Genomic DNA, 26274 nt, shown 5'->3' with positions numbered 1-26274 from the left:
TAATAACTTCATCTTCCCTTAACTTTTTCTGTTTTAAAATTGTTGTATTTTTTTTGTTTTAGGTGCCCACTTTTCAGAAAATTTAAGAGTGGGTATTGTGAGTTATATATATAATATATAAATATTTTTAATCATTTATTTATTTTGCTATAAACCGCAAAAACATACACAAAAATATACAAAACATAGATCTACAAAAAAGTCTGCGATGAAATATTTCTATATATTGGATAGAAGCAGGCGTTACTTTGGGGAAGTTTGTCATGAATATAATATAATAATTTTAATGAATATAATATTTTGCTATCAACCGCGAAAAGTCGACGAACCCATGCGACAACGTCACCCAGGTCCGACAAAATACCCTCTACGTACGTTTCACCCCGAAACCAGAGCATCTCCTGAGGATGTTCCGGTTTCGGGCCTGAGTGACGTTGTCGCATGCGATCGTCGGTTTTTCGCCTGCTTCTATCCAATATATAGAAATATTTTACCGCAGACTTTTTTGTACATCTATAAATTACCCCCACCATGCATTCTTTGTGACAAAAATTACCAGTAGGCTTGACGTTTTCTAAAACTTGCAATAATTATTGTCATCGTATTTCAAACGATTAAGCAAAATCTTGACAAGTTATATACTTAAACCTTCCTTATGTATTACTCTATCTATTGTCGATAACCATATGAAAATAGGTTCAGTAGTTTTGAGTTGTTGTACGAACAAATAGCAGACAGATAGACGTGGCAGATAACTTTGTTTTTTAAATAATATGTCCTAATATGTTGTATGTTGTATATGTACATGTATAAATATAATTATGAATACATGTTACATGTTGTGTAATACGTATCCTATGTACACATTTATTATAATTGTAGCTTGCCGATAAATTATTGTTATTTATGAAGATATCCTTCGCAGCTGCACCTGTTCTAATTCAACATAACCGCTCAATATGCTAAAATAACCGAAGTTTCCGGACTCACTTCATTTGCCAGCCAAAACAGATATGCTTATGTTTTCGTTATGAAGCCAGGGGCTAATTCGAATATGGAGCGAAATAATAATATTCTGTTTAATATTAGTTATGCCTGGTACAAGTTTATAGCTTAGTTTATTTTGTGGTTAACTAGGTCGACATATTTTGAAGGCCTGGGTTCGAAGCCGATTCTTGTTTACAAAAATAAGTTATTAGTTTATTGCTTCGAAAACGGCGGCCTGCCTGTTGGTATCGGGTATCGGAGAGCACGCTAAAGCCGCAACACGTTTTTTTATATTTTAGTCTACGATAAAGCATATTTCATTCATTCATTTCATTCCATCATTCACTCGTTCCAGTCTTATCGAATCGGATTCAATTAACAAGTTGGATGGTTTTTTTTATTCTTTACAAGTTAGAGTCCCCGCTCACTCACAACTTTTGGTTGGCCATTTTTTAACATTTAATGGATATACCGTCCATTAAATGGTATAAACAGTTTAACATTCAATATTAAATGGGATTAAATAATGGTATCATTCTAAGTCGGCGCAGGTAACATTATGTACTAACTGATTTTTTTTTTTTTAATTACATTTATTTCGTTATTTAATCACCATATTAAGTATTTTGTTTCGCGTAATAACTTAATTTCTCATCATCTCTTCTTAGATTTAGTTCGGATAATAGAATAATAAATAATTTTAAAAAAGATTAGGTTGAGTAGTCCAGTAAAATAATTGTCATTTACAATTATTATCTATCTTTTACAAATTATTATTAATATTACATTGGCGACATCGTTTACTTGGTCTGTTTCATTAGTTTAAGATTTACGAGTATTTACTTAAATTATTACTTCCTTACCGTCTTTCATCTCGACCTCCTTACGAGTAATTAATCAGCATTTAAAAAGAAAGTCAACATCTTTTCTGGGGCAACCATGTTTTTTTTTAATCCGAGAGTATTTTTTTTTTCAAATATCACTGACGCACGTAACGTACCCACTTTAGTTTTATTACAGTGTCAGTATATTTTTCTCGAAACGAAATGGGGTTAATGATCTTGGTTTCTAAAAAAACTTGATATCCGCCTGAAACTTTTAACGTCTCATTCAACACTCTGTTAGTCCAGCTAAAAGTATGCTTGAGCATTTAAAAAATTATAAATAACGTTATTATTATTAACATCTAATTTCATACTAGCGTGGTGTGGCGTGCATTAGGTTCTTCACTAGGGTAGGCACGACAGATTTTCCACGTTACAATCTTATTTATCTACGTTCCGTGGTAAGATCTACACGAGTACATACACAATGGGAAATTCCTTTTCCAATACTTAAATTCTTAGTGAGTACTCAGGGTAAGCAGGGCATTTTTGCATCTATGAAGTGTACCTCACTGCCTTATTCCATTACAATCTATATAATACAATGTCATCGATGTAGTGCAGGTAACATTTTAGTTATGAAAAGTAAGTTTAAAAATAAATTTATCTCAAAAATAAATAAAACTTGTTCAACCTTTTTAAAACAAATTAAATTAGTTTTAGAAAATTAGGTAGTGTATTGTACTCTTATCTGCCAATCCGCATAAAAAAAGAATCAAATTCAAAATTTATTTATTTCAATTAGCCTTAGTTTACAAAGCTTTTGAAAGGTCAAGATTATGTCATAATTTAATTTAATCTAATGGTGGTAATAAAAGTCAAAAACTTAAAATTAAAGTTACGAGGCAGCATAAAGCCAGCGTAGTGGACTATTAGCCTAACCCATCTCATTCAGAGAGGAGACTCGTGCCTAATGGCATATGGTTTGTTAATGATGATGATGGTGTATTGTATTGTATACATTAATGGTTATGGGCCAGTCTGTACAATAATATAACTTAGTTGGTCCAGAAATTAGCCTCTGTGGCTTCAGAACAATTTCCAAGAAGTTTTCTCTAGTACCTACCTACAGTACAAATTCTTAGCCCAGAGTTTGGAAGTTACTTACCGCAGTTGCTTACCGTATTTACCTATTGTAGAAGCAGGAGCTGTTATTAAAGCTTTTATAGAATGAGTGATTTCCACAAGCTTTCGTGTCTATAAATAAAAGCTCATAATGTCAAAAATAAAGCTCATTTTGAAACACTAATGTCAATCGGAGTTGTTTTAAAAATATCTGAATCAATTGTTATTGCGTGACAGTAAACCGGGCTTAACTGAATATATTGTTGGCATTGTTAAGCCTACATCATTCAATGGTATAATCGCACACTCAAGTTTGATGCGTATAACAATGCCATGAAAAGTGATATGAAATAAAATGTAAGCCTTTGACGTTGTTAGTAACACGAAACTGCCTTTTCATCAATAATGTTGTGGAATTTTACTATAATATTTTCCTTATTGTTTCGTAGTAATTTACTAGTTTTATTGTATATGCAAGTTTATATTATGTATGTTGTATGTGTATGTACGTTTGGATGATTGGTTGATGAAACTGAAACAAAAACAGATGAATGGATTTTGATAAAATTTAGCACAATTGCTTTAGTTATAACGTATTTATTTTTCACTACATATTTCCAATCTCATGATAATAAAGTCTAGACTATGCATACCTAATCTATACTTGTCAAGAGGGCATATAATCTACTAGCTGACGCCGCGTGATTTCACCCGCGTGGTTCCCGTTCCCGTAGAACTACGGGGAATATATATTGCTTTATAGCCTTCCTCGATAAATGGGCTATCTAACACTGAAAGAATTTTTCAAATCGGACCAGTAGTTCCTGAGAACCAGAAGTTGGACCAATAGTTCAAGCAAACAAACAAACAAACTCTTCAACTTTATATTATTAATATAGATTTAATAGTTTCGGATATTGCCAAACAAATCAAACGTTAAAAAAAATTACTGTAATTAATAGTAAAAGTAATTTCTAAGTAAATACGGTAGGTATTGAGTTTTGATATCCTCTAAACAAATGTTGTCCTTCACAAACGGCTAACTTGAGTAATGATCCTCTTAGTTAAGGTATTATGCTATTATTAGTAAGGTAAGGCGAGTTGAATATTATTCGTGGTCGCGCTGTTAAGCCTTTAGAAATAGAGACAGAGGTCTACTAAACCACAAAGGGAACATTTGAACTTTTGAGAAACAACATGTGCAAGTATTTGAAATGCTTCGTGTAAATTTAAAAAATATTCAAAGTCAGCCTAGTTTTCCCTGCGTATTCGTTCGCACGGAAAATTTATTTTTCTCGAGGGATTAAAACACTTTGTTTTTCCCGAAATAAAGGTATACATGTTTTAGTCAAGCATATGGCATATGGGCCACGAAGAATAAAATTATAGTTTGTAAGGCTAAAAATTGAGAACGGCCTGATGGTTTTGGACCATTCATTATTTTGTCATTTTTTTCACTATTGTGTTTAAAAATAAAGAGGTTTCCTTGAAGGTATATACATCAGGTTATTAAAAGCAACAAACCGTTCTACTACTGATTTTGTACTGAATGGTACAAATTTTGTTTTACTCACACCTGTAACTAAATAGTTACTGAACGGCAGATTGTTCCGTTGCAGATATGACCTGAATTGTATGCTTTTATTGTTTCACTTAGTACATTTACTGTGCTTAATTAATTCTATTATTATTAGATATTAGTATATGCATCTAATCCAAGATAATACACTTCTTCAGTCGAGCTTATCTGCTCGACTCATTATATCTTTGAAAAACGAATGTTAAATAATTCAGCTTTAATGTGGTGTTATGTGGTGAATATACGCTTTGCCGTTAATGCTCTTCAGATCTTCAAAATTTTAAATAGAAACATTTTATGCAAAGCGGAGATTGTACCTACTTTGGGATAATGCTGCTCAAATTGATGAGAGCATTTGGGTCTATGTATTATTCATATATAAACGATTCAGTTTTTGTAGGGTGCAGTCCTTTTTTTTTTTTGTTTGTTTACAAGTTAGCCCTTGACTAAAATCTCACCAATCCACACAACTTTCGGTTCACGGTATCGTACCGGAACGCTAAAGCGCTTGGCGGTATGTCTTTGCCGATAGGGTGGTAACTAGCCACGGCCAGAGCCTCCCACAAGCCAGACCTGGACCAATTAAGAAAATCTCAATCTGCCCAGCCGGGGATCGAACCCAGGACCTCCGTTTTGTAAATCCACGGCGCATACCACTGCGCCGTCAAATAAAAGGCTTTGGAAATAGATAAAATTAATAATAATGTATTTGACAGTGTTTCCATTCAGTATATGTAGATATCAATCTATACTAATATGAGTATAGCGGTAAAGTTTGTGAGGTTGTAGGAGGTGGTCTCGGGATCTACTGATTTTGAGTTTTTTTTACCTATAGAAAGCCACGTTATTTGTGAGTGTCATCCAGCCTGTATTCCCACGGCAACGGGAACTACGCAGGTGAAACAGGAAGGCGTCGGCTAATCCATACTAATATTTTACACTTATCTAAAGAGTGTGTTTGTTTGTTTGCTTGAACGCACTAATCTCAGGAATTACTGGTCCTATTTGAAAAATTCTTTCAGTGTTAGATAGCCCATTTATCTAGGAAGGCTATATGCTATACATTAGCCCCGTATTCTTACGAGAACGGCAACCACGCGGGTAAAACCGCGCGGCGTCAGCAAGCTTAGAATAAATAGGTACTGTGGTGTGCAGGTGAGGCACGCAAAGTGCTCCTGCAATTTATCAAAATACGGTTTCCAAATAAGCGAATTCTCGCTCAGTTTAGACGCTTATTTAGCTTTCGCTGCACACAACCACACATACATAAATAATATAATAATGCGGACATGTATGTTTTACTGTCTCCATTATTGTGCATGCTAATTCTGTGTTTTAGTGCTGTTCTGTCGCGTTATAAATACAATTGCACAGCATACCTTGAACAAAGCTGAGTAAGTGTTAGTTAAAGTCTTAATATAAAAAAAGAAAACCTTAAATAAATAGAACTAAAGGACGCCCGTGAATTCGTATAATGAAGTAGATATAACATTATAGGAATTTAACTACCTACTGATAATAATAGAAAATAATACCTATAGCTAGTGGTAAGCGTTCGAAAAATTTACCAATCGTATATATTTCTAGAGGAAAATAGTAGTCAAAGCATGGAACAAACAATTCATTTATTTTTAGATTGAATATAGCAATATTAAAAATATGAATTTATTTGATAAACTAAAAGTATATATGAATAGCATTTTAAGCTTTGAGGCAGTTAAATAAAGCTATCATTCTATGTGAATATACAAATACAAAAATATATGGATCCAGTTTTTCAATAGAAATGTTTATTTGATTTAGTTTAGAGCGCCGGGTAGAAAGCACGTGCATTTTCCTTGGATGGAAAAGTGGAAATTCCCCGAATCGAATTCAGTTTTCTCTCATAAAATATCGCTATTGCTACACACACCTTGAGTAACTTCATTCTATAAATAAAATTGGTATTGTATTTTTGTAATATTGAAAACTTTTACAGAAAATGTAACAACAATTTCGACGTTGCAGAAAACTTTTCTATGGAAAATGGTTTTTTAGCTTAGCTAAAAATTATTTATTATATGTTCTGAGACTTATAGTTTGTTAGCAAATTATTTTTATTTATTTATTTATAATAACTTTATTGCACAAAAAAGAAAATAACAAAAGAAAACATCAATTTTGTAGGCAAAAGGCGACCTTATCACTAATAGTGATCTCTTCCAGGCAACCTAAACATAAATAATCTAAATATCCTGTGAGATGGGATATTGCAATACAATAAATAAGTACTATTTACTATAAAAAAAAAATAATAACTAATATAATGAATAAATAAAAACACTATAATTAAATATTTCCATATTATAAAAATACATGCTTTGTACAAATTGTACACAATTAAGACATAAACAGTAAACATGAAATATATATAACATAAACCTACATATCCATACTTACATACACACATACATATTTTTTTTATTGTACCTACAAAAAACAAAAAGTGTTATGTATTTAGGTACATATAGCCATCCTCATAAACTTGACGTTTTTGTCAAGATGGCGAGTTCACCATTATGTTTTACTATTATGTAAATATAAGTAATTAATAAAATTTTATATTAATTACATATAGTTATGTACTAAAAAAACCGATACTTAATGCACTAGCTTCAGTTCAAAATGCACGTTATGGTTCTGATTTAATTAATCAAATTGAGTTTTAGCTTGAGATTGTACCTCATGGTGTGACTAATCTCCTACATCGTACTAATATTATAAGCGTGAAAGTTTGTATGGATGTTTCGATGTACGTTTGGATGTTTGGATGTTTGTTACTCTATAACGCCGCTACTATTAAACCGAATTAGCTGAAAATTGGTATTATGATATATTATAGCCTGGATTAACACATAGATTACTTTTATCCCGGAAAATACTATGCTATATAAAAAAACTAAATTCCACGCAGACGAAGTCGCGGGCGTCCGCTAGTATTCATATAAGTTAGCCACCAAACGAATCTCAGTGGTATATATAAGTGAAATAAAAAGCAATATTGCAAAATGTCCACCGATAAAATTCTTGGCAAAAATCCTAGCGCAAATAAACCCGAGACATATTGGGCAGATTACAATATAAATGTAGTTTCTATTTTGGATAAAGGTTACTGGTTTCAGTTTACGGGCGAAACACCTGTGCACTCAACCTGCGAACGCAATAAATATACAATACCAATGTAATAGGTAGGTATATAACTATGGATAATGTGTTAGTATATTATTGAAATTTAACGTACAAAATTATTACACACCTTTTTTTATGTCGGGGCTTAAAAATAAAGAGTTATTTGGCTCAGATTTTGAAAGACTGACACAACGTAGGCGGCTTACGATTTCATACATAAAGGTCATAATTAATTAATAATATTTTCCGTTGAATTTTTTCGTTTTCTATAAATGTAATTGTAGCCCAAAATTTTCAAAAGTATACTTATAGGCCAGTGAAGGGGTCTCCAATCCTATCTCAAAGGCATTAAGGTCCAGACTATAGAGCACTCATATATTTATCAAACTATAGTATTAAGCACATTAAAATTATATAATCGACATAAATCTTATTTAATGCTCTCCCTTATTAGGAAAGAGGGTTTCACCGAATTCCAGTGCAAATATATGATGTGGTAATAATTGGTATTAGATAAAAAAGGTAATTTGTACCAAGTTCCACGGCTTAACGTGCAAGGCAAGGGATGATACAATTTTTTATCTTCGAGCTGCTACTAAAATTTTCTTGGTAGAAAAACTCAACGTTTGACATCACGGACTTGAGCTTGTCTTATGATTATCCGAATAGGATCAAACCATCCTGGGTTTCATCCATCCATCAACGAAACTCAGTATATACAGAGTGTTGCGGAGGGTATTTTGGTGTAGACAAGTCCACATATAGGAGCCGAACTGCTTTACTTTTTTTTTTTTCAACTATAAAAAAAACTTTTCTTTGTTGAACTTTTACGTAATCGTAGTGTTAAGACTGTCGATATCGACGAGATATTGCAACTGGCACTGCGCACTTCACTAGTAAGCTACTTCATGATATTCATCAATGAATAAGTTTGGCTAGGATAATAGAAGGATGTGATAAAAGGGACACAATTTAAGATTATTCACAAAAGAAATATTTTTTACTCCGAAAATATTCGTTTTAGAATACATGCTCCTGGGACATTTTAAATTAATTTTCCTTACAGAATATAACCCTAGAGTTATAAGAAATATTCCCGAGCACCCTGTATAATAGTTTATATATAAAGTATGTAGTTTATCTTACATAGCGTAGTACAAAGCACTAGCACAGTGCGCCAAAAATAATTCATTAATCAAACAATGATGTTGACATTGAATCTGAAATAACTAATGGTTTATTTTAGGTCTAACGATTCAGACTGTAATACTGTCATGGACACAGAAATAGTTTATTATTCAAAAGTGATAAATCGCTCAATAAAACTTTTTGTGGATTTATTACTATTCGACTTTAAATAAACTAGCACTGTTTGTTAGAAGTTATGAGAAAATGTAGCTTATATTAAAAATTAAATGTTCGTGAGTTATGCCTTCTTATAGTATTTTTTTCAATGAATTCAATGAACATACCAGGAATCTATATAATTTGAGAAATCATATCCCCAGTGTTGGCCACTGGGGATAATAGAGGATCATTAAGTTTCGCGGCAACCACTGAAGATCAAACTTTCAGGGTCTCTAGTCTAAGGGTCTAAGAGTGTCTTTAATAAGTTACTATTCACATTATAGAGAAAATATTTAAAAAAAACCTGTTTTATGCTTGGTAAATTGAGGATTCGGGACCTTTGAAGACTTTATAATTGGCTACCGCACTTATTATAGAGTACAAATTTTCAGTCTTCCTAAATTAAGGTATGCTTATGAGGCATACCGTTCAATAGTGAAAAATAAGAGATGTCAATAATTTGGTTATCTATACTTCTATACTAATATGATAAAGAAGGTAGAGTTTGGGAGTAATCTCTGAATCTACAGAACCGAGTTCAAAAATTCTTTTACAACTAAAAAGCCACGTTATTTGTGAGTGTCATAGGCTAAACTTATCCCCGTATTCTCACAGGAACGGGAACTACGTGGGTGAAAGCGCGGGGCGTATGCTAGTATTATACATATTGTGTGTGACATAATTTTGTTTGACCTTTTAAAAAGTGGACTATCCAATGACGGAATAGTTTTACGATCTCCCGAGATTGTCCGAGGCATTTGTGAGATAAGAATATAATCTCAAGGAATGTCAGGCTAAAATTACTTCATAAAAGTTAATTTCACGTGTACGTTGGAAAATCTATTTTTGCACAAACTGCGAGCTGTACGAGATAATGTATTGCAAACAAAAGTAACTTTCTCGTCTCGTCGCGAACGAAATTTTAATGAGCAAGTTGGCTTAGTTATAGTTTAGATAGGTCTATACGAGAAAAAAATATGACGTAAGGTTATCTTAAGATTTCATCAAGATCACACATATGCTTGAATGTATTTTATTCTATATTAATATTTCTCATGATCGTTAGAACAATTTGAAGAACATGCTCTCTTTCAGTGGGCATTTCATTTGATCTGTAAGTATGCCATTCAATCATTTATTGCTAAGTGAGTAAATCATAAGTAAATAAAAAAATCAATAGAAAAATAATAAACCTTACCTATAGATTATTATATTCATGATCATATACTCGTACAAAGAACTCAGAATAATGGGTGCCGTAAAAGCTTCTCGGCCTTTATTATTTATTTATTACCAATTGTAACCTGAATTGAATGTGCGCATTAAAAATTAATCCCAAAACAGAGTGGATTAATGTTGGAGTTCGATTTTATTTCGTAGACTTATTTTGTTGATTGTTAATTGAAACTATTATTTATCGTCGTTATCAAGCCATATACGGCTCACTGCTGAGCTCGAGTCTCCTCTCAGAATGAGAGGGGTTAGGCCAATAGTCCACCACGCTGGCCCAATGTGGATTGGCAGACTTCACTCACGCAGAGAATTAAGAAATTCTCTGTTGTGCAGGTTTCCTCACGATGTTATCCTTCACCGTTTGAGACACGTGATATTTAATTTCTTCAAATGCACACAACTGAAATGTTGGAGTTGCATGCCCCGGACCAGATTCGAACCCACATCCTCCGGAATTGGGAGCAGAGGTCATATCCACTGGGCTATCACGGCTCTCCGTATATTATTTATAGTAGCTAGTTTTCATGTCTGTCTTAATTTAAATTTAAAAAGTTGGCAGTAAATAGGTAATTTATTTCATATATTCCTTGTTGTTTTTAGAGCCCAGTGGATACGACCTCAGCCTTCGATTCGGAGGGCGTAGGTTTGAATCAGCTCCGGGGCATGCACCTCCAACTTTTTTTGCGTATTTCAAGAAATTAAATATCACGTGTGTCAAACGGAGAAGGAAAACACTGTGAGGAAACCTGCATATCTGAGAATTTTCTTAATTCTCTATACATTTGTGAAGTTTGCCAATCCGCAGAAGAACCAGAGTCACTGATATAGCTCAACGAGCGAAGCTGAAGTGGCAATGGGCGGGGCACATACTTCGAAGAGCCGATGGACGATGGGGTCCCAAAGTGCTGGAATGGCGTCCCCGCACTAGCAAGCGCAGTGTTGGACGACCCCCCCACTGGTGGACTGACGACATCAAGCGAATCGCAGGGATTCGCTGGATGCAGGTGGTTCAATATTGTGATGTTTGGAAGTCCCTACAAAAGGCCTGTGTCTTCCAGTGGATGTCCATCGGCTGATATGATGATAATGAGATAAGTCATTTAAGGAAGAAAAGAGCAAACTCATGTTAGATATAAACAACAGTATTATACTTCAAATATAATGTTATCACTTTAGCATTATCAGCTCAAATGATAAATCGGGTGCGAAAATGATAAAATCATAACCGTCAATAAACCACAATTACCGTGTACGCTGTCTAAATCAGATGTTCAAATATCGATATTGAACACGAGTGATTCCTTATCACAGTTAAATGATAACACTCACAGAATAATGGAATTTAATTTAGTCGTAATACTTACCAGTTACATACATAAGAAATTAAATTCACGTGTCTCAAACTGTAAAGGAAAATCATCGTACGGATACCTGCATACCTGAGAACTTTCTTAATTCTCTACGTGTGTGAAGTCTGCCAATCCACATTGGGCCAGCGTGGTGAACTATTGGTCTAACCCCACTCACTTTGAGAGACACTCGTGCTTAATGGTGAGCCGAATATGGGTCAATGTTGACTTACCAGTATCAATACAATTAGTCTGGGTACGCAATTTTGAACTTTTGTTAAGAAATCTGCCAAGATTCAAGTAAACAAGATATCCTTGGTAATAAATTGTACACAAAATTCCTTCTAAAGTTGCTTTATTAAGAGATCTTATTTAGGTAATTTGGATACGAAAAGGTTAATTATACTAAACGGGATGTCATAAGCCGCGGGCTCGCGTCGCATTTCATTTCTCGATGAAAATAAATGGAATAAGTCTGTAACTTCCAGACCTCCCTCATCCTACTAATATTATAAACGCAAAAGTTTGTATTGATGTTTGGATGTTTGTTACGCTTACGTAATACTTACCAGTTACATACATAAGAAATTAAATTCACGTGTCTCAAACTGTAAAGGAAAATCATCGTACGGATACCTGCATACCTGAGAACTTTCTTAATTCTCTACGTGTGTGAAGTCTGCCAATCCACATTGGGCCAGCGTGGTGAACTATTGGTCTAACCCCACTCACTTTGAGAGACACTCGTGCTTAATGGTGAGCCGAATATGGGTCAATGTTGACTTACCAGTATCAATACAATTAGTCTGGGTACGCAATTTTGAACTTTTGTTAAGAAATCTGCCAAGATTCAAGTAAACAAGATATCCTTGGTAATAAATTGTACACAAAATTCCTTCTAAAGTTGCTTTATTAAGAGATCTTATTTAGGTAATTTGGATACGAAAAGGTTAATTATACTAAACGGGATGTCATAAGCCGCGGGCTCGCGTCGCATTTCATTTCTCGATGAAAATAAATGGAATAAGTCTGTAACTTCCAGACCTCCCTCATCCTACTAATATTATAAACGCAAAAGTTTGTATTGATGTTTGGATGTTTGTTACGCTGTAACGCCGCAACTACTGAACCGTTTTGGCTGAAATTTGGAATGAAAATATATTTTACTCTGGATTAATACATAGTCTACTTTTCCTCCCGTGGGATTTGTGAAAAACTAAATTTCACGCGGATGAAATCGAAGTTAAATGATCTATAATGGCATTTTTCGAAGGATTGCTGCGAAGCTAAGTAACGAATTTACTCATCTCTGAGACAAACTTTAAGATTTCAGAATAGGGAAAGATCTGGCTATTACCGCCTCTCGTTCTAAAAAGCGGAGATATTTTTAACACAATAGAAACGCAATTCAGTTGAGTGATCGGTATGAATTATGTTCTAGGAATAATGTAAACTTGAACATGTTCCAAATTGTTTGCAGGCATTCGTTTTTCAGGATTACAATATATTATGTTTTTTGCAAATGTGTCAATAGCCAAGTAGATCACTCGGTCGTTACTATATTTTTATCATTTTGTTTTTGTAACTTACCTATCATTCACAAATCTTGCGGAAACTATTAAGATAAAAACTAAATAAATGTGTTAATGTGGTCTATCTCCATTGCAAAATTCAGCTAAATCGGTTTAGTAGTTGCGGTGTTACGGAGTAACATACACACACAAACTTTTGTCATTATGTGATATAGTTAATAAATCCTCCGAGATTAACGTAAGATATGTATGAAATGTATTTACTTATCAGATAATTTTGAAAAATAATGGCGAGTAAATCATCTGGCGCAACTTTGATGTGAAGTCTAATTCCTGTAAAATTTTCTGCAAATAAAATAGTTTTCTCAGACATAAACAACGTGCGTATTGACGCACGTTAGCTGGTAGCGTGTTTTCTGTGAAATTTTGATACTTGGCGCAAATTGAAACCTGCAAATCAGTACAATTAAATGAAATAATAAGCACCTTTCAAAAAATACCTCCGAGCCGTCGGAGTCGCTGCGGGGCAGAATCAATTTCGGGAGGACCATTCCCTTCTTACGCCTGCCTCGGATGCCTGAAGGGATGGGCCACTGTAGTTCACTGGCCGCCATCGGACTGTGTGGGCTTAAAATGGTTAAGCGACGCTCAGGTGGTGGCAAGCTAAGCTGTTGCAACGCACGTCGCTCGGTCGCAAACAGTCCTCGCCTCTTCTCCGCCGAGTTCCCCATATCTTCTCCCGATAAAGCTCTCCGTGCTGGCGCGCCCCGCGTCTCTCTGACGTCACGTTCGCTAGCCGTTAAAAATGAGCTGCGATGGACTCTAACGGACGTACAAGAGCTCGCAGGGCGCGCGGGCGAAGTGTCCTTGCTAGGCCTCAAACTCTCCATCGACCGGGCGGTTTCAACCCGAGCCGCTGCTAAATATTGGCCACTCGTGATAGTTGTCTGAGCTACTTCGCATTCTTCTTGACTAGAACTGGAAGTGCCGCTCCGGGAAAACGTACTCGCCTTCGACACTAAACTCCTATCACTATATTGAGCTGTTGATATGCTCGAACAGGTATTTACATCGTTAGACTCGGAGGAGGCTTGTTGTCTAACATAGCCCTCTTCTAAAGAGGCGTGGACGACTCGGGCGTTTAGAGAACTGAAGGCTGCCAATTTTGGTCGGCGGACCTTTCGTTCGTCGTCCTCCTCCTCCATTTTGAAATCAAACAAGCTGGTCTACGTATAGCACCTCACACAATCACAACACACTTTAATACATCATTTTTCATTTCAATATATTTATTTCATGTATTACAAATTTAAACTTAAATATACCATATACATTAAGGAACACTGGACACAGTCTTTATCACTTTTTGAGACCACCTCGCACACTTTCAAACGACACCTGAAACAATTATTCATAATGTTAGTAATCTAAAATTGAGATGGAAATGGGCCTTCCTATAAATTGTTCATGTTATTTCAGAGAGCAAAGGGTGAAAAGGAAATGAAGGTTCGGGTAGGAAATTGATAAGGATAGTGTAACTCGAACAACGATTCGCGTATTGTATTCATTGTTATGAGGCTTAGTAATTTGTATCCGTTCGCTGGAGCGACTGATTTCTTTCAATACGTATTTTTTCTGCACTAGTTCCTTTGCAAAATATTTTTTTTTCATATCAACTAAACAGCATTGGACGATAATTTGCACAACTCTATCAAATGTTCTTGTCAAAAAACAAAACTATTCCCAGTTCTTTAATCAAGGATCAAAGCCGTACCGAGGCTTTTTTTGCTGTTAGCATTAGCGTTGCAATGCCAAAGCGATAAAATTAAAAATAAACGTTTAATTACATTGTTACAATTAGTTGGCAGGCTTCGAGTCGAGCGCCAGCTGTCCTGCTTGATTCGCACAGTCTGTGAGGGCTTTCATCTGCTCTGCGTTCAATCCACTCGCTTTCACCTTCACGTCAGCACTTCTAGAGTGTTCTTTGCTTTCTGTGCTCGTTTCTAGCCTCTTAGTGGTTTCATTTCCGTGTTCATCGATGAAGGTCTCTTCTTCCATCTCTTCTTCGTAGCTCTCTTGGTATTGTTCACGGAACTCTTGTCTGGCCTGAATAGTAATGGCTTGTTTGACCTCCCTCGTTTGCACCACCTCGTCCATTGTCTTCTTGATGATCTGCTGGCCAGCTTCGAGGGTCGTACTTTCAGACATCTTTACGGTTTTCTAAAATTATCCAAACAAAGAACCTTTGTTAAGTAACAAATATTTTAAATTTACTGCATTTATAACTAAAAAATAGTGGAAATGTTTTGCTTCCATTTGTTTAAACAGCAAGAAAGATTTACGGTCTGAATTATAACTCATCGCACTGCATCTAGAATATGAGAAACCCCGGTTTGATAGAAATTGAAAGCGACTGTTGGAGCCGAGCCAAGTACACGGTGTTTGGAAAGCATTTAAATTCGCTTTGTTAGAATTCAGTGAGTCGCCCGTTCTGGTATTTGGCGCATATTTAATGAGGAATTCCTATTAGTGACTACAAGCTTTCTAAGAAGAAAATATTTTCGATAGTCTCGATAACCCATAGAAATAGTTAAAATACTTCAAACTCTATTTAATGAGGAATTCTTCTTTTAACTGTCAGTTTTTATATTCAAGCTTTCAGTTAAAAGCTTTTTATAGACCGGGTAAGCTATGTTAATGGTTGTCATATTTATATATTTATATATTTAGTTTTCAAAGATGATTTTCAAGAAAATGAAAATATTTTTGATAGACTAGATAAGACTTATAGTTACAATGCTTCAAACCTACAAATATATCGAAGAACACAAAAATTTGTATATCAGAAATATTCGTTAATATTATTTATACTTAAATTAATAAAAAAGTAATACTGCCCAGGTGTACTTTCGATATTAATTGCTATACGAAATATTAAAATAAAAAACCCTCAAAAGAATTTCAAGTATCAGTGGAAAAATAAAGTCCGACCAAGAAAAAGCTTCTATTGTAAACGAGCAGTCCTATTGAGTTTACTCGACCTAAATAATGACTTTACATCTCCCAAAAGAGAACGGCTTCGGATTTTTATGGGTCACAGAGAGATATATCACATTATTTTAGTAGAAACCAAATGTCTCAAAAGCTGTTATTTATGAAAGAAATGAATCCATATAAAGGATTTATTTCCCTTCATATAATGACAGCTACGTGCAATATATATTTACATATAAATGTAGACACTATTGACAAAAATAATTATAATTGTAACGAGTATATTACAAATTACCTGGTAAACTTCAAGTTTTCACAACACACGTGGTAAATTCCAGAACGAATTTCTTTAAAACAATTTGAAAATAGAATAGGTATTGTCAGAGAAGTTGCTTTAGGCGAGACTGAACGTAAACTGACGGACGGGCGGGCGGTGTCGTTTTGTTTCATCCAGAGCTTTGCGTGGGCGGCTGTAGGTATGCGTCTGCGCCGGCGACGCGATATGCGGCCAAAATACTTCACACATGCCCGTGCACCACCCCTAGTACGAGTGCACTTTTCTCGATATCGTTAATGGTTTTTGTGTAGATATATCAATGTATAGTTTGCAGTGGTAGTAATCAAAGAACAACAAAGGTACGGCAAATACGTACCGCCAAGCGATTTAGTGTTCCGGTACGATGCTGTGTAGAAACCGAAAGGGGTATGGATTTTCATCCTCGTTAACAAGTTAGCCCGCTTCCATCTTAGATTGAAACATCACATACCATCAAGTGAGATTGTAGTCAAGGGCTAACTAGTGAGGAATAACAAAAAAATTGTGGACGAATTGGGCCACTGTTGTTTATGTTATGTTTATATAATTCCAATAAAAATAAATAATATTTATTGTCACGTCATTTCATCTAATTGCGATCTTACTCGTTTCTTATAAAAAGTTTTATAATTATCATCTGTAAAACTGTAAAAGGTTAAAATATACCTTTATCCATAAGTACCTATATAAGAAAAACTCTGATTGTTTGATTTACACACTTAACTCAGGCTGGTGCCATTTACTAGAATTACCAAATTAAAGTGGTCAAGATAGTTCCAAATTACATGGTCATTTTCGAGCCATTGCAACCATTCTAACAAATACATTGTAATCAATAGGATTATATATAGAAACTATTTTAACGTATCTAGACGTAACGAGGACATAAAGGAAGTGTTAATACTAGAGTAAAGTCAGTTACGAAGTGTTTACTGCCTTTCTATGCATATTACATTTTAGTAAAAATGTACCTTATAATACAACTCAAATGTAGAGGCTTACCTTATGTCATGGATGCACCCATAAAACCAATCAATATAACATTTCTAGCTATCCAAACATACGATCCAACCAATACGACGATACGAAAAGTTTGTACGAAAACTACAATTGCAATCTCGTACTAAGGACATAGTTAACGAAAATATAATTAATCCTGATTTTGACAACGATTGCAATAATTAATGTACACGAATACATGGGACGGTACACGGAAACGAGGCAGATGATTGGATTTCTAATATAAGTACATGATAAATTAATTTATTGCGCAATATTACGGTACGTAAGCGAAAACCAATAAATACAATAATAATATACGAGATCCAAAAATCGTATATTAAGAGTATCATCATCATCATCATCATCATTAACAGACGTCCAGTGCTGGACATAGACCTCCTGCATGGACTTCCAAACAACACGGTCTTGATCCGTCAGCATCCAGCGGCTCCCTGCAACCTGCTTGTCGTCAGTCCACCTAGTGTCTGTCCACGACCAACACTGCGCTTTCCAGTACGGGACTGCCATTCCAGCACCTTGGAAACCCAACGCCCATCGGCTCTTTGAACTATGCACTCTACCCATTACCACTTCAGCTTTAAGTAAGAGTATGATTTAAATAAATAATGTGAAATCAATTTTCTTTATATATCCAAAGCTATAAATAACAAATCGTAATGTCGGCCGTTTCCAATGATGAAATTCGTTTGATACTGAAATACTTTCAAGCTGTCATCGCATACATTTTATGGTATTGCAAATAAACAGAGTTCGAGAATGCAGGACGTAAATAAGTATCCAAAAAAGACATTTCAAACAGATTAATGTTCGCTGAAGTATGCAGTATAAGATGTCAGTGTTGCCAACATAGCATTTTTTCTTTCCCTAAATATATTTTTACAAACTGCTGGCTGAAGTCTGCGGATTTATCAGGGTAGGTAATATCCGTATATAATATATCAAAAAGAGTAGCCTATGTACTATACTAGACTCTAAGACTACAGAGTATCAAACGTCGATAGAAAATTTCCACCATTCCATTTTTTGCACAATTTTCTTAATTTTTTGAATCGTAAGAACTTTCTGCAAAGTAATAGCGGACGTTGCACCAGCTTATTTCTTGTTTGTTTTTACCTGAAAAATGAATTTTTACTAATTATACCCTAACAGCTGAAACTTTGAAGTTAACAGAAATCCTAATGGTCTTCTGAGGAAAGAGAAATAAAAATAAGAGATACGTAATGATTATAACATAATAATTAATTTAATAAAGATATAATTAAATAGGCTTGGAACGATCGAATAGTACTTGTTAAATTATGAAATAGCATACCCCTACGTTACTGAGAACAAGATTATGTTTGTAAATGTCGGATGAATAAATATTATTATTCGTAACTTTGTGTACTTATTTGTTGTATTATTTGAACGGAGAAGTTTGCGTATAACGTTAACAGACCTTTTTTAATTAAGAGAGGTATAATGATTAAGGTAAACATTAAGAGATTTTCATTTTCAACTTGTGTTTAAGAATACAAAGTACAAATCTCAATTTATTTCAATATAAAGACGTCGTTTCTGAAGTTTTCTTGAACCTGCATAAACTTAAGCTTCGTCATCAACCCATATTCAGCTCACTGCTGAACTCGAGTCTCCTCTCAGAATGAGAGGGGTTAGGCCAATAGTCCACCACGCTGGCCCAATGCGGATTGGCAGACTTCACAAATGCAGAGAATTAAGATAATTCTCTGGTATTATTTATATTTCAGGTTTCCTCACGATGTTTTCCTTCACCGATTGAGACACATGCTATTTAATTTCTTAAAATGCCCACAACTGAAAAGTTGGAGGTGCATGCCCCGGACCGGATTGGAACCCACACCCTCCGGAATCGGAGGAAGAGGTCATATCCACTGGGCTATCACGGCTCAAACTTCAGCTTAAGCTTAGTTAGAGAGAAAACGTTCATTTTGTTTACAATAAGTTTTAGTAGCATAACGGGCTTAAGCTACAAATCTTCCTCTCTTATTGACAATACTCACTCACTCTTTAGTGCAGTTGATTTGATTCTCTACTTGTGTCAATTTAGTATTTTAATTTTCTAAATGAACTTGTACTTGGCTGATGCTAGGATTTGGCCGTAGCTGATCAACACTCTACTAGCAAAGACGTACCGATACGTAATCTAGTGTTCCAGTACAATGTCGTGATAAAACGGTAAAGAGGTAAATAAATTGTAATACTTCTCTTTTTCTCTAGGTCTCGCAACATCATCTTAATACTCATGTGTCATCAATAATCGTCATGAATTGTATTCGCTGTTCAAATAGATAGGGTGAAAATGACAGTAATTTTATTTTATTTATTTATAGGGCAAAAATCTTTTCTAACCCGTTGGCCATAACTGGAGCTAACATCGCGGTCAATATTTTGCAAAACAATAATATACTAAAAGCGCAAAGACAAACACGTTTACCGGGACAGTCACGGAGCGACATTATCACTCTGTGATAAAGCTTCTCAATAAAGATTAAAAGTTTGTACCTCTACTTTACTGAAATAACTTGATAAGTAGTCAAACGTCAATTTGTTTATGAAACCTAAAAAAAAATACATGAGGTTTACATTAATGTTTGCCGACAATTTGGGGAGAAATCGTATTGCTGGTCATACTGGGGAGACTGAAAATAGCTACCATACGTCAGGAGACAGAGAAACACGACTGCATGCGCCATGACTCTTCCCGATAGAGGGGGCGATAAACATGACTAATGCGCGCCAAAGCTCAGCTGAGTCATGCTGCCAACGCCAGATCATCTTGATTTTCCGAAAAGATGACCATCGTGAATCGTCACGTTTGTTTGTTTATCAAACTCTTACCATACTTATTTTTAGATGTTTCGTGCAACGTCATTTATATCTATATATAGTCTTTTTAACCCCCGATGTAAAAAAGGGGGTTTTATTGCAACAGTTGTCTGTGTTGGTTATGTGTGTTTGTCTGTGAGACGGGTGAAACGATTTGAATGTGGTGTTTTAATTCGAAAGCCGGATTACCAGCTTTAGAGTTAAGGGATGAAAGTAGGAAAGAACAAACGAATATTGTGTGGGGTATTGTAATATACTCGAAATATTGGACCGCATGATTTATGTAAATTATAAAATTGGCCTAATTGTACTAAACTTATGGTAGGTAAATGGAGAACATTATTTCTTCTAAATGTCTACAATTATTATTATTTGCTGTTAATGTGTTCGGGGTTTACTATCGGTAAATTCTTTTATATGTAAATATTTGTCATTAAAATTGATTTCTGTTTATGACAGTATTTGAAAAGCAGACATTTATGAGATTGCTTGTAAACGACCTCTAAAAGAAATAAAATTCTCATATTTGGAACATTATTAAGTATTTTTTTTTTAGATTTGGACCAACTTATAATAATTTTAGGGGAGAGACCGCGAGTAGGTTTCGTAATAATTTTGTCAATCTTCAAATCAAATCAAATCTTGTCCCGTTATCAAATTGAATTTAGCTGTATGAAAGTATTTTTTTTATTCTCATAAATCTATATATTTCATAGGAGAAATGTAATATTTTCACTTGTCAGAGTGTGTACTCAAAGTGCAAAATGTGTATTATGATTAATTAAGTTTCATATTTTGAAGTAAGTACTTAATCTACATTGTAGAAATCTCATGATGATCAAACTAACTCACGACAATGTAAAACTTTGCATAATTAAGAATTTATAGTATTAAATTTTGTTAGGTGTTTATCCTAGTTTACTTTGAGCTCCCCGATAAGTGAAAAGTTCAAGCATTTAATGTAAACACATTGAAAAGCATTTCACAGACGAGCATTTAGCTATAGTTTTTACACGATCTGAAGTAAATACGCTTATCTAAGACTAGCTGACGCCACGCGGTTTCACCCGCGTGGTTCCCGTTCCCGTAGGAATACGGGGATAATAAATATATAGCCTTCCTCGATAAATGGTCTATCTAACACTAAAATAATTTTTCAAATCGGACCAGTAGTTCCTGAGATTAGTGCGTTCAAACAAACAAACTCTTCAGCTTTATAATATTAGTACAGATCTTACTTACATAACATAAAATTGAAAATTTTAGGTCATGAAATTATTAATTACACTCTCGACCAAGTCATCAATATTCTCTTTCAATGCGCTTTCATTTGAGACCCCATTCGAGTTTGCATTGCAGACATTCGGTTGTTCTTCCTAACTTTCACCCCTCAGTAGGTAATTTTAAACGGCTTAACCGATTTTCATCAACACTCACACATAAGTCACCTTTCATACAAAGAAAACTAAATTGAAATCGCTTCGTCCGCTTGGGAGCTATGGTACTACAGAGGTATGGTACTACAAACTTATAACACCCCTCTTTTTGCGTCAGGTATAAAAGATTCATTTTGCACTACAACCAATTAATTATATTAAAAAAACCACTCTAAATTGAGCTCTCTATTTTACACTGCGTCTGTATCAATGGATATTGATTACGTGTGCTTGGCTCATATAGGAACCGCAAGCTTTCATACTGTGTAATGTATGTAGCTAGTGGTTCATATTCGGAACGTCGTTCACGTACCGAAATGGCAATATTCTCGGATTTGGATCTAGTGCACAACCGCAGAACAAAGAAAAAGCTAAAGCTAACACTTTAGCTAACACAACATTACATGCAATACAATTATGGCCTCCTTTTCTGTACTAATATAAGAAGTAAAGTTTGTGGTGTTGTACGGGTAATCTCTGGATCTATTAAACCAATTTTGAAAATTATTTTACCAGTAGAAAGCTAAGTTATTTGCGAGTGTATATAGGCTACGTTTTATTCCCATATTCTCACGGGAACGGGAGCTACATGGGTGAAACCGCGGGACGTCTGCTAGTTTAAAACAAAAATATAACAATAACAATATATAAAATTAGAGCAATATAGTTTCTTTAACATAACCAGTACCTACTATTTCATTCTTCCTAAAAATGGACTGTACTGGGATGGGTAAAACAGTAATCTGACGGGCGGGAATCAAACCAAAGCAATCTCAATTTAAACGTGGATGTGTTGAGATATTGAAGAATCGTCGGAATTATATCCGATGCAGTCTGAAAACAGCATTATAGTAGGTGACGTCCAAAATGGACATTAACCTGCCAAAATAAGAAACTCAACACCAAACACAAGACTGTTGCCAAAAAGCCGATAAAGCAACATGTGGCGCAAATAATTGCACATTTAAACTTGGCAATGTGAAAACATTCGTGGCAGCAGCCAACTTAGTTGATCCAGAATAAGTCCTGCATGATTCATGTATCAACAATTTGTTACTTCTTATAACAGCCACTGTATATTAGAACATAGTACATACAATAAACAATATTCATAAGTAATAAAGAAGATGTGATCAAAAGCTAATCTTTAATGCAAAGATTTGCTTATTAGATAATTAGTGTTCACCTTTTGTTTAGGTTTTTACTTCTACTATAAGACCAGGTCAAGAAAGCCGTGATAGCCCAGTGGATATGACCTCTGCCTCCGATTCCGGAGAGTGTGTTTTCGAATCCGGTCCGGGGATGCACCTCCAATTTTTCAGTTGTGTGCATTTTAAGAAATTAAATATCACATGTTTGAAACAGTGAAGGAAAACATCGTGAGAAAACCTGCATACTAGAGAATTTTCTTAATTCTCTGCGTGTGTGAAGTCTGACTAAAGTCTAACCCCTCTCATTCTGAGAGGAGACTCGAGCTCAGCAGTGAGCCGAATATGGGTTGATAATGAATGATAAGGCTTTCCTTTCTTCCTTCATTCTTATAGGAGAGTGGATGATTGATAGAACTTAGACCCACCAAGCATCTTCAGCGTGCTGCTTTGCTGCATTGCTTTGGGTTGGCGGGCTTGGGATAATAATGTTCTTATCACTAACCATTATTATCAGATGCTATGTATAAAGATCGGGACTGACAGATTGACATTCTTACCGATACACGTGAGTGTATGTAATGGTCATAGAAAAAAGATTTATAGATGTATGTATGTATATTAGTAGGAAGAAAACTTAGTATTTCATAGCCCAGGAAAAGAGTCCAGAGCCTATTGATCCGATGCCATATATGATAGCCACTGGATCCACGATGCAGTTATGCAATATCAATTCATATATAAGAAATCTGCAAAGACTAAAATGACACTAAATAATCAAAATTTGCATTAAATTATAATAACTCTTACATAAAGCCTGGCTAGTTGAATATTTCCGAACGTTATGTGCTAATATAATTATCGTAAAAGCACACATTAATAATTTTCGGTGCGAGGTAACGTGAAGTGAACAAGAGTAGAGAAATTCAAAGGTTTTCAATTATTTCGCGTACGATATAACGAGAAAGATATTGACTTTAGTCACAAAACCACATTAACCAACGGAGTGGAGTTTACGCTTCAGTAAAATATTAATTTAATTTCATATAGCGCGAGTTCTAAGTATACTTGCTTTAAGCTCATTTGTTATTAATGCAACACGTTCATCTGAAAGTATTACTCAATAATTATATTTTCTTATTAAATAAGCCGCATATCCTGTAACGGTAGAGGCTTAAAATAAGTTAATGATGATCCTTCCCTGTAAATGAATGTGTGCTTAATTCTTTTAAATTACGTAACGGATTTTCATCAACAGACTGAGTGATTAAAGAGGAGAGTTTATAATAAGTAGGATTTTAGAATAGAGAAAGAAATGTAAGATTTAAGAAAGAGTGGCAAGGATAAAAGGATAAAATAAGAAATGAGTAAAATGAGGAAGTCTGAAGTGCCTACAGAAAAATTGAGAAGTAAGAGGTTAGCTTGTTATGGACATGTATTGCAGAGAGATGTTACTAGAAAAATGTTGAATTTGCAAATGGAAGGCCAAAAAAGAGATGGTTGAAGTGCGTGAAAGAGGACATGTGTGCAAAGGGAGTGGATGATTAGGTGATAAGTAATAGAGACGAATGGTGAAGATTGAAATATTTTGCCAACCCTACATAAGTGGTGGAAAAGGAGATGATGAGAAATAAGTAGGGTTTAGGACGAAGTTGCGGGCGTCCGCTAGTAAAGTTTCAAAATATTTTAGAATTTTTATAATTCCATAAGTCCATCCATAATTTTTATTATTCCATAATTTAACCCATTATTTGGGACATCATTGCGTTGAAAAGCGCATTAAAGCTTACACTGATTTTCTTACTGATGAAGTCGTGGCAGCACTAGTTTATCTATATAAATGAAACTAAAACAAAAAGTTTGTTTATCTGCCCTTTATATTTTCTAAAACTATTCAGTCGATTGATGTAAACATTTGGTGAGTTGTTGTGAGAACGAAAGAAAAGGAATGTAAATTGTTTTCTTATTTGTAATACTGTATCAACATCTACTATGAGTGTAATAGCATGCACATTCAGACCTGCCTCATTTTGAGAAGGCTTCTGCCATTAGTACCTAAGTAGGTACGTTAACCAATTATGGAGTTTGGACTGTGGTGGCTTTGGTAGGTTTTAAGGCTCCAGACCTTCTACCATTCATGTATTTTCTTCAGCACAATATATGAAATCATCTCCTCAGTCGCTGATCTCTTAGATTCGCGGCAACCCTTCGAAAAACACAGGTAAAAATAACATTTTAAGGGTTTCTATCCAAGAGTTGTTATGGCGCTAAGAGCTTGGCGACTAGAGACATGATTCCCCATGATGTACCGTAGAAAATATTGAAAAAAAAAAAATGTTTTATAATTAGATACGTAGTAGTAGTAGTTGAGGATCTTTGAAACCTTCTATATTCGAAAGCCAATCCTTCTATATTTCAAAACTTCGTAATTGGCCCGCACTTACTTTATAAAATAAGGCAAGTCTAGTCTCTGTAGGTTTTTGCTCGAACAGCTTGTAAATAATGTAATAGAAATATTTTAGCTCCAGCTTTACAATTTTTAATGTTTACATTAATATGGGGCACACGCATATGTACCCTAGTGATAGGATACATACCACTACTACCACTAGGTGGACCGAAGACATCAAGCGGGTTGCAGGGAGCCGCTGGATGCTGGCGGCTCGAGACCGATGTGTTTGGAAGTCCATGCAAGAGGCCTATTTCCAGCAGTGGACGTCCATCGGCTGACAATGATGACGATGATGAATATGTATGTTTTATAGTGGCTGATGCACGTGTTCATATAATTTTCAATGACCTTTCAACAATATTGCCTTCGACAAAAATAGATTGCACTATATAATATTAGTCTTTTTTATGCACTTAAATCAATACCTCTAATATGCTAAAGTGACTTTGTTTGGTTGATTGTTACGCTTAACGGGTAAACTAAAAAACGAAAAGCATAGGGCATCTGCGTGTACTTAATACTCGTATACTCGTAGGTATGTACAAATGGATACTTGTTTATTAACATAAATTATTAGCACAAACAATTTAATGCCACAAAACTAAGACAGAACAGTTAGACAATTTGTTTCAAATTTTCAAAATATTAAAGTCACATGTTTCACCAAGGTTAATGTTCATTTGGCGTGTAAAGCTAGACAATAAAAGGAAATATTTCATTGTTGGTGTTTACTTGGGTAAATAGTAGCAATATCTTTTAAATACAAAGAAAACTTCGTCTTTCCTTTTAAACTAAGAGAAATTCAGTGCTAGAGGTGTATAAAACAGGAGCATATGGTAGGATCAAACACAAGACATCTACAATTTTACTTTGGACATTCTACTGTAGAGGAAAAGCATAAAGACACAAAAGCT

The 26274-nt window shown here is 34.9% G+C and overlaps 2 protein-coding genes across 9 annotated transcripts in view; both read right to left on the bottom strand.

The window, feature by feature from the left end:
• LOC112044075 (cAMP-specific 3',5'-cyclic phosphodiesterase) overlaps positions 1–26274 on the bottom strand; it is a 629441-nt gene that overhangs the window by 219560 nt on the left and 383607 nt on the right. For 2 of the 8 annotated variants that reach the window (XM_024079801.2, XM_024079812.2), the window contains exon 1: positions 13631–14349. The exons of the other annotated variants lie outside the window; for them this stretch is intronic. In XM_024079801.2, coding sequence (XP_023935569.1) covers positions 13631–14349 — 719 coding nt within the window. Of the gene's footprint in view, positions 1–13630; positions 14350–26274 lie in introns of those variants that run through there. 8 annotated transcript variants of the gene reach the window in all.
• LOC112044090 (uncharacterized) lies at positions 14413–16594 on the bottom strand. Its single transcript, XM_024079832.2, has 3 exons — positions 16434–16594; positions 14992–15364; positions 14413–14542 (listed from the first exon to the last, which is right to left on the bottom strand). Exon 2 carries the CDS (start codon positions 15350–15352, stop codon positions 15002–15004), a length of 351 nt encoding a protein of 116 aa, XP_023935600.1. The 5' UTR covers positions 15353–15364; positions 16434–16594; the 3' UTR covers positions 14413–14542; positions 14992–15001.

Source organism: Bicyclus anynana, chromosome 7, assembly GCF_947172395.1.
Source record: "Bicyclus anynana chromosome 7, ilBicAnyn1.1, whole genome shotgun sequence".
Lineage (NCBI taxonomy): Eukaryota > Metazoa > Arthropoda > Insecta > Lepidoptera > Nymphalidae > Bicyclus > Bicyclus anynana.
Note: the sequence above shows the minus strand (reverse complement) of the source record. Positions and strands in the feature narration are given on the sequence as shown.